This window comes from Homarus americanus, unplaced genomic scaffold, assembly GCF_018991925.1.
Source record: "Homarus americanus isolate GMGI-L3 unplaced genomic scaffold, GMGI_Hamer_2.0 scaffold367, whole genome shotgun sequence".
Taxonomy (NCBI): domain Eukaryota; kingdom Metazoa; phylum Arthropoda; class Malacostraca; order Decapoda; family Nephropidae; genus Homarus; species Homarus americanus.
In genome coordinates this window covers 6,955,121-6,965,019 of record NW_024743709.1, presented here as the reverse complement: position 1 = coordinate 6,965,019, position 9,899 = coordinate 6,955,121, and the positions used below count along the sequence as shown (strand labels likewise).

Below are 9,899 nucleotides of genomic sequence, written 5' to 3'. Positions count from 1 at the left end.
GTGGTGATGGAGGTCAGTGGGTGGTGGTGGAGGTCAATGGGTGTTGGTGGAGGTCATTTGGTGGTGATGGAGGTCAGTGGGTGTGGTGGAGGTCAGTGGGCGGTGGTGGAGGTCAATGGGTGTTGGTGGAGGTCATTTGGTGGTGATGGAGGTGAGTGGGTGGTGGTGGAGGTCAGTGGGTGGTTATGGAGGTTAGTGGGTTGTGGTGGAGGTCAGTAGGTGTTAGCAAATGAGAAATAGAATTGTAGGAATAAGTATATGGAACTGAAAGAAGTATTGAACGGACATCTGACCGAAGTTGGCAAAAACTGGGTAATTCACATGTGGATAAAAGGTGGAAGACCAAAACGATACAAGTCGTCATGCACACCCAAACGCAGCATTGTGTCCAGAGATGTGGTAAAGTATTGTGGTATTATCCGGTGTTTGGCCTGTCTTACCTGTGGCTGGCAGTAGACTTTTCTTGGACAATGAGTTTGAGTTTTATAAAAAAAGAAAAATCCATTTAATTATTCTGTATTTTTATTAGAAAAGGTAAGCAAAAAAATCTGTTCTCAGTGTCAAAGGTCAAGTTCAGAGGTGAAGGTAGAACATGGGTATACATATATATTATACTGCATTATTCTTATTACGTTTTTATTCAATAAGTTTATTTATTCATTTTTATTTATTTCACTCAAAAATATTTTTCTAACGAACTCTTCAATTACAGATTAGATTTTAATATTTTATTTTTCTGGCTCTCATAGATGTGTCGTGTCCTGCTTAACTGCCTCATATTATAAAAAAAATGGAGCATACATTTCCAAAAGTAATCATTTTTATTTTTATTTTCAACTTCCTGCATTTTTTTTCTAACAGGTATTGGATAAATTTGGAAACTAGATTTAACATTCATGGTCTTGACAAATGCAAATCATATATTTGCTAACATTTCATTGATAATCTCCATCAGTAATAAACTCAATGGTGGAAGATCTGGACAATTTGGCCATGGTTGTTAGGCACAACCCAGACTCGCTTGTCGGGGATGCGACGGTCGAAGGGGAAGCCCATTGGACGTTTGTCAGGGTACTTCCCTCCGTGGACGCCGCAGTAGCCGTGGGTGCTGCCATGATCGTTGACAGTCAAGTCATCGTGAGCAGCGTCTTCTCCACTGGTAATTACAACGTTGAACCAGAAGTCCATGCCTTCCTCAGTGCCTTTAGGCAGCAGCAGCCTTTGGGGGTGGCCACAGCTACGATCTGCATGGTGTTCCAGTTCAGTGCCGGCGGCCACAGCCGCATCAGCGTCGTGGATCAGTTGTAAGAAGGACACGCGATCAGGGATGGCCACTGACGATTCGGAAGACTTTCGCTTGATGACATTATTTCCCTCATGAACTGTAAAATATTTATCATATTAAAGATACTGGTACCACTAATAGTAATGATATAGTTCTCTCTATAACAAAAATGATAAAGATTGTTACTCATTCAAAGTTAGGATAAGATGTTTGCTAAAGAATCATTATTACAAGAGAGAAACTTTATTGAAGTTTTAAACTAATTAGAAAAACTGGATTAATAATTGTTAACTTACCTTCAGTCCAGAAGGTGTCGAGCAAGATGACCCCCCAGCGTCCCTCGTCAAGGTTAAGAGCAATGTGGTTTTCATCATACTTTGGTGCTAGATAGATACGAACGGTGACTGTGTCGTCGTGTTCGGCTTTGGCGTGAATGTTGAAGGAGAAAGGCTTGTGGTTGAGGCGGGATACATGGGTCTTGACAGAAACTTCTTCGACATTCTCCGTACTGTCAAGAGCGTTGCTCAAGTCAAACTCAAATTCCTCAAAGAAAGTGGAGAGCTCAGTGACGTCAACATCTGTTATCTCTACATTACTGTAGAGTAATTCTTCCCTAGTATAAGGAGGTAACTTATCCTTGTGTTCCTTGAGGATGTTGTCCATGTACTTGTGGAGTCGGAAAAATGCGGGATCACGTGTGGCAGTCTCGAAGTGCTCCATCACTCCTGGAGGCATGTTGAACTTGTGGTGAGGATCAGACTGCGCTCCCAAGATGCGGTGAGCCTGGTTATGTAGAGCGCCGTAATATGCAACATTGGTGCTGTAAGTGGAAGACTCAATGATATCACCCAGGACGTCAATGCCATGGTCGTTGTCGATGTCAGTGTGGCTGCCATCGGCGTTGATGATGTAGCCATGAGCAATGGCATCACGGATTCGGCTTTCTATCTCCTTCATATCACGAATATGGGCCACACCATCTACATCCTCAAACGCCTTGTTATCGGGACGGAATGGGAACTCTCCTCCATATTTGTAAGAAGTATGAGGAGCAAACCCGTCTCTGATGGGGTGGTCCCAGTACAATGGGTCTACAGGAGGCAGGTAGTTGGAAAGGCGCTCAGCATCGTATCTCGCCGTCAGCTGGTGGTGAGCCCAGAAGAAGAGTTCTCCCTTGCGGTCAATCTTGTCTCCGTGCCACCAGAAGGGGAAGTCCATATGCCAGTGAACGTGGTGAGAGTTGAGGCCGATGTCCTCACCGAAGTAAGCCACACGCTGCTCAGCGTTCTTCTTGGTGCCAGTGAATTCCATCTTAAAGTTGCCTGGTGTGTTTGTCATCTTAGCGGCATAAGCCTTATCGATAACTTCAGAATTTGTAAACAAATGAGGGGTGACCTCATATAGAGGTGGCAACACCACATCATGTGTTAGGTCAGAATGGGTCACAGCTACATAGAGAGCATAAACAAACTCTCCTTCATTCATATGCTCACGGAAGTAAGCAGCATTGCTCTCGAAGGCTTCAAAGTCTGTACAGTGCAGCAATACATCGACGAGCATGAGAGCTTCCTCACGCTGACGCTCGTTAAAGAGGGAGAACCAGTGATGCTGCTCGAGCAAGCGGTGATGCTCCAGCTCATCCATCAGGTGGTTTACGGCCGTGCCACCATCGCTGCAGTGATCAGCATGCTCTCTGGGGTTCCAGGTTTCAGCTGCTTCTTTAAGATGGGTGAAGGTTGATGGGATGTGGCTGGTAACCTTGTAGAGGAGACGGTTAATGCTCTGCTGCTTGTGGGCTACGTCTGTGTCAGCAGACACAGTAGCCACCAGGAGCACTGCTACTACCACCGCCCACTGCATGTTGACTGCTGGTGCTGCTGTGGTGAACGGTCTCCTTTACCCCATCTTATATACACCTTGACTGGGTTCATTTGTATTAAGATAAGATAATGCCTATTTACAGTATGTACCTTTGGACTCTTAGGTAACGACTGTGGAGTGTATTGTATCTGTCTGCCTCATTATAAAAGTTCGTAATGAAGAATCAACTTTTTTCACGGCTCAGGAAATGTGTTTGGGTCGTTTTAAAGAAATATGGATTACTATAGATAATTCTTTAAGTGTATTTACTGCTGTTTATGTAACATGGGTCTCTTCTTTTTCACCGCTCCACCAATATTGTTGCATTTTACACTATAACCTAATTTAGTTTTATATTTCATCAGTCGGTTTCGTCTTCTTATATGAACCGCTAATGTAAAAGATTTTGAATATATTTATACCGAGTAAGTCTAAATATATCTCTCACACGAAACGTAGTGAAAAATTACAATCTTTCACCATAAACTAGATCTTGCTTACATCTTCAGACCTTAGCTTTCACTGGAGTAAAATTCACACCATAAAACTTAATTGACCACTTGCACGTACAGTTCATGAAGGACAGCTGTTGCCTCACTGGTTCATTCATTTTGTTCAATGTCATAGACCATACAGTAGAGTGCTCATGACGTCATCATGTAAACATCACCTTTAAATACATATTAATCATTGAGTTAACTTCACGTTGATTGAAGAATTCATCGAGAATTCTTATGAAAAATGGATTGTATTATCTAGGTCATTTATTGACCATTTTAATGAAGAAGTTTATACCCTTGATTTAATAATGAACTAAGGAAGGAAGTGATGGAATCGAACTATTGGGAGGACTTTTCAAAACTGAATTAAGAATGTCCTTGAATAATTATGAACTACTATGGCACATCACAAACACACACACGGACATCGTATTAAAACAGTTTAATGAATAAATTAATCCTCAGCTTATACTTTGCAGACTTATGATCGATGTTAAGTTTACTTTATGACTGGTGTTAAGTTTACTTTATTACTGGTGTTAAGTTTACTTTATGAATGGTGTTAAGTTTACTTTATGACTGGTGTTAAGTTTACTTTATGATCGGTGTTAAGTTTACGTTATGACTGGTGTTAAGTTTACTTTATGACTGGTGTGAAGTTTACTTTATGACTGGTGTTAAGTTTACTTTATGACTGGTGTTAAGTTTACTTTATGACTGGTGTTAAGTTTACTTTATGACTGGTGTTAAGTTTACTTTATGACTGGTGTTAAGTTTACTTTATGATTGGTGTTAAGTTTACTTTATGACTGGTGTTAAGTTTACTTTATGATTGGTGTTAAGTTTACTTTATGACTGGTGTTAAGTTTACTTTATGACTGGTGTTAAGTTTACTTTATGACTGGTGTTAAGTTTACTTTATGATTGGTGTTAAGTTTACTTTATGATTGGTGTTAAGTTTACTTTATGACTGGTGTGAAGTTTACTTTATGACTGGTGTTAAGTTTACTTTATGACTGGTGTTAAGTTTACTTTATGACTGGTGTTAAGTTTACTTTATGACTGGTGTTAAGTTTACTTTATGATTGGTGTTAAGTTTACTTTATGATTGGTGTTAAGTTTACTTTATGACTGGTGTTAAGTTTACTTTATGATTGGTGTTAAGTTTTTTTTATGACTGGTGTTAAGTTTACTTTATGACTGGTGTTAGGTATACTCTATGACTGGTGTTAAGTATACTTTATGATCGGTGTTAAGTTTACTTTATGACCAGTGTTAAGTATACTTTATGACTGGTGTTAAGTATACTTTATGACTGGTGTTTAGTTTACTTTATGATCGGTGTTAAGTTTACTTTATGACTGGTGTTAGGTATACTTTATGACTGGTGTTCAGTTTACTTTATGATCGGTGTTCAGTTTACTTTATGACTGGTGTTAAGTCTACTGAATGACTGGTGTTAGGTATACTTTGTGACTGGTGTTAAGTATACTTTATGACCGGTGTTAAGTATACTTTATGACTGGTGTTAAGTATACTTTATGACTGGTGTTAAGTATACTTTATGACTGGTGTTAAGTTTACTTTATGACTGGTGTTAAGTATACTTTATGACTGGTGTTAAGTACACTTTATGACTGGTGTTAAGTATACTTTATGACTGGTGTTAAGTTTACTTTATGACTGGTGTTAAGTATACTTTATGACTGGTGTTAAGTACACTTTATGACTGGTGTTAAGTTTACTTTTTGACTGGTGTTAAGTTTACTTTATGACTGGTGTTAAGTATACTTTATGTCTGGTGTTAAGTATACTTTATGACTGGTGTTAAGTATACTTTATGACTGGTGTTAAGTTTACTTTATGACTGGTGTTAAGTTTACTTTATGAGCGGTGTTAAGTAAACTTTATGACTGGTGTTTAGTACACTTTATGACTGGTGTTAAGTTTGCTTCATGACTGGTGTTAAGTTTACTTTATGACTGGTGTTAAGTTTACTTTATGAGCGGTGTTAAGTATACTTTATGACTGGTGTTAAGTTCACTTTATGACTGGTGTTAAGTTTACTTTATGAGCGGTGTTAAGTATACTTTATGACCGGTGTTAAGTATACTTTATGACTGGTGTTAAGTTTACTTTATGACCGGTGTTAAGTATACTTTATGACTGGTGTTAAGTTCACTTTATGACTGGTGTTTAGTTTACTTTAAGTTACTTGCAACAGCTTATTTTATCACGTATATTAATCCTTGCCGGTAAATTCCATCTTAAAGTTGCCTGGTGTGTTTGTCATCTTAGCGGCATAAGCCTTGTCGATAACTTCCGAATTTGTAAACAAATGAGGGGTGACCTCATATAGAGGTGGCAACACCACATCATGTGTTAGGTCAGAATGGGTCACAGCTACATAGAGAGCATAAACAAACTCTCCTTCATTCATATGCTCACGGAAGTAAGCAGCATTGCTCTCGAAGGCTTCAAAGTCTGTACAGTGCAGCAATACATCGACGAGCATGAGGGCTTCCTCACGCTGACGCTCGTTAAAGAGGGAGAACCAGTGATGCTGCTCGAGCAAACGGTGATGCTCCAGCTCATCCATCAGGTGGTTTACGGCCGTGCCACCATCGCTGCAGTGATCAGCATGCTCTCTGGGGTTCCTGGTTTCAGCTGCTTCCTTAAGATGGGTGAAGGTTGATGGGATGTGGCTGGTAACCTTGTAGAGGAGACGGTTAACGCTCTGTTGCTTGTGGGCTACGTCTGTGTCAGCAGACACAGTGGCCACCAGGAGCGCTGCTACAACCACCGGCCACTGCATGTTGACTGCTGGTGCTGCTGTGGTGAACGGTCTCCACCAATTTATAATAATACGAGGAAAGAGTGTGTATGCTGTGGGGGTAACTACAGAATGTCAGTTAAAGGAAAATGGGGTAGACATGATCGAGGAACTTTTGGGAGACGTAATAGTTGGGAACGGTTTTTCTAATGCACAATGAAAATCATAATAACATATATACAGTTAGCTTGAAACTAGAGAATATTAACCGTTGATAAAGTCTTTGTTAGTGGCCAGAGGGTGACAGGTAAAAGTTAATTAAAGGTTAAATATGGCAAGTGATATATATATATATATATATATATATATATATATATATATATATATATATATATATATATATATATATATATATATATATATATATATATATATATATATTATATATATATATATATATATATATATATATATATATATATATATATATATATATATATATATATATATTTGGCCGACGGACGGTTCACCGACGGACATTTGACCGAACGGACATAGAGCCGACGGACATTTGGCCGAACGGACCTCTCTGTCCTTGTAAATTACTAGTTAAATTGACATTGGGGAAAGTAATGCTGATTATTTCCGACGACTACCAGATATTAAACACAGAGACTGAAGCAATTTTTATAAAGCAATTACATTACAATTAATAGCTTTTATCCTTTCGAAAATGTGCAAAAAATACATTACAAACGAAGAAAGAAAAAAATAACTAAAAAGGCCATATGTCCATTCGGTTAAATGTCCGTTCCGCCATTTGTCCGTTCGGCCAAATGTTCTTCGGCCATCTGTCCGGCCACGATATATATATATATATATATATATATATATATATATATATATATATATATATATATATATATATATATATATATATATATATATATATATATATATATATATATATATATATATATATATACATATATTTATATATATATATATATATATATATATAAATATATATATATTATATATATATATATATATATATATATATATATATACACAATATATATATATATATATATATATATATATATATATATATATACTGCACTGTATAATTATACTCTTGTCACGAGTCTAATTTATATTTTAATTTATGTATACTTCATATATTATTGCTTTTATAATAAGATTTTATAAATGTAACTGATTCCCATATTTGTTCCTGTCTTCATATATCATGTTAAACTGTCCTCATATATCATGTTAAACTGTCCTCATATATCATGTTAAACTGTCCTCGTATATCATGGTAAACTGTCCTCATATATCATGTTAAACTGTCTTCATATATATTAAACTATCCTCATATATCATGTTAACTTTCCTCGTATATCATGTTAAACTGCCCTCGTATATCATATTAAACTGTCCTCATATATCATGGTAAACTGTCCTCATATATCATGTTAAACTGTCTTCATATATATTAAACTATCCTCATATATCATGTTAACTTTCCTCGTATATCATGTTAAACTGTCTTCGTATATCACGTTAAACTGCCCTCGCATATCATGTTAAACTGTCCTCACATAGCATGTTAAACTGTCAACATATATCATGTTAAACTGTCCTTATATATCATGTTAAACTGTACTCACAGACCATGTTAAACTGTCCTCATTTATCTTGTTAAACTGTCTTCGTATATCATGTCAAGCTGTCCTCATATATCATGTAAAAATGTCCTCATATATCAAGTTAAACTGCCCTCGTTTATCATGTTAAACTGTCCTCATATTTCATGGTAAACTCTCCTCATGTTTCATGGTAAACTCTCCTCATATATCATGGTAAACTGTCCTCATGTTTCATTGTAAACTGTCCTCATGTTTCATGGTAAACTCTCCTCATGTTTCATGGTAAACTCTCCTCATATTTCATGGTAAACTATCTGTCATTATCTCCTGTTAAACTGCCTCACATTAGCAAGTTTTCATTTCGACTTATGGAAATTATTCATAATATTGTTTTTCGCTGGTATAATTGAGCTGGTATAATTGAGCTGGTATAATTGAGCTGGTATAATTGAGCTGGTATAACTGAACTGGTATAACTGAACTGGTATAACTGAACTGGTATAACTGAACTGGTATAACTGAACTGGTATAACTGAACTGGTATAACTGAACTGGTATAACTGAACTGGTATAACTGAACTGGTATAACTGAACTGGTATAACTGAACTGGTATAACTGAACTGGTATAACTGAACACTAAAACTTAATGATTTATATGTTTATTGTTTGTCGGTTCATAGTAAAAGTTTGTTATCTCGTCTACAGTTGAGAGCTGCTTGTGGGTGCTTGTTACCAGGACACCAAATTAATCATTATGATTAGGGTGTGCGACAAAGGTATGAGAGATAAGATTACTTATAAAAATATATTTAATCATATGCCACAGTATATACAACTTAAGGAAGATAAACTAACATTTGATACTCCCCCTAGTACCTTCACCTCAGCCAGAGAACTAAACTCTGATTGGTAAACATCTCCAGCTTCTATCACGCTGTAATGCTGTAACTGAATCTCTTGCGCTCTCATATACGCAGCTACAGACTCGCTGAAGGGGGTCTTCTTCCGGTGGTTTGTTTCTCTCAACCATTTCATGATGTACCATTTCATAATTATATAGAACTAGCAGAAACTCCGCCCTCCGGGCGGCTCATTCGCTAGGCCACGGTAGGACGCCACCCTCCGGGAGGCTCCACATTGTCTCACTGTTCAGTCCCCAAAACTTCTTCTTCCATCAATTGGTCATTAACGGTATATGTAAGTTCCACCATGTTTTTCACTACAACGGTACAGCAAAGTATATTTTTTTAGCATTAAACTGTTATTATTTTGTTGTCTAATCATCACAACATATAACATCACTCATCATCACTACATATAACATCATCCATCATCACTACATATAACATCATCCATCATCACTACATATAACACCATCCATCATCACTAAATATAACACCACCCATCATCACTACATATAACAACATCCATCATCCCTACATATAACACCATCCATCATGACTACATATAACACCATCCATCATCACTACATATAACACCATCCATCATCACTACAGATCGGTAAAGTAGTTTCTGATCACTACATATAACACCACCCATCATCACTACATATAACATCATCCATCATCACTACATATAACACCATCCATCATCACAACATATAACACCATCCATCATCACTACATATAACACCATCCATCATCACTACATATAGCACCACCCATCATCACTACATATAACAACATCCATCATCACTACATATAACGTCATCCATCATCACTACATATAACACCATCCATCATCACTACATATAACACCACCCATCATCACTACATATAACACCATCCATCATCACTACATATAA

At 37.1% G+C, this 9,899-nt stretch overlaps 2 protein-coding genes across 2 annotated transcripts; both read right to left on the bottom strand.

Annotated features, from left to right (window-relative positions):
* Window positions 1–622: 622 nt before the first annotated feature.
* Window positions 623–3,183, bottom strand: LOC121877318 (hemocyanin A chain-like). Its single transcript, XM_042383008.1, has 2 exons — window positions 1,582–3,183; window positions 623–1,382 (listed from the first exon to the last, which is right to left on the bottom strand). The coding sequence occupies exons 1-2, from the start codon at window positions 3,143–3,145 to the stop codon at window positions 964–966; spliced, it is 1,983 nt and encodes a 660-aa protein (XP_042238942.1). The 5' UTR covers window positions 3,146–3,183; the 3' UTR covers window positions 623–963.
* A 2,704-nt stretch (window positions 3,184–5,887) lies between these two features.
* Window positions 5,888–6,478, bottom strand: LOC121877456 (hemocyanin B chain-like). Its single transcript, XM_042383222.1, has one exon. The coding sequence runs from the start codon at window positions 6,458–6,460 to the stop codon at window positions 5,888–5,890; it is 573 nt and encodes a 190-aa protein (XP_042239156.1). The 5' UTR covers window positions 6,461–6,478.
* Between the last annotated feature and the right edge of the window lie 3,421 nt (window positions 6,479–9,899).

Bases quoted from the DNA above. Each gene is read 5' to 3' on its own strand.
- LOC121877318 (XM_042383008.1), bottom strand. From the start codon at position 3,145: ATGCAGTGGGCGGTGGTAGTAGCAGTGCTCCTGGTGGCTACTGTGTCT. The intron at 1,383-1,581 runs GTAAGTTAACAA...AATATTTTACAG, and splicing joins CGACACCTTCTGGACTGAAG to TTCATGAGGGAAATAATGTC.
- LOC121877456 (XM_042383222.1), bottom strand. From the start codon at position 6,460: ATGCAGTGGCCGGTGGTTGTAGCAGCGCTCCTGGTGGCCACTGTGTCT.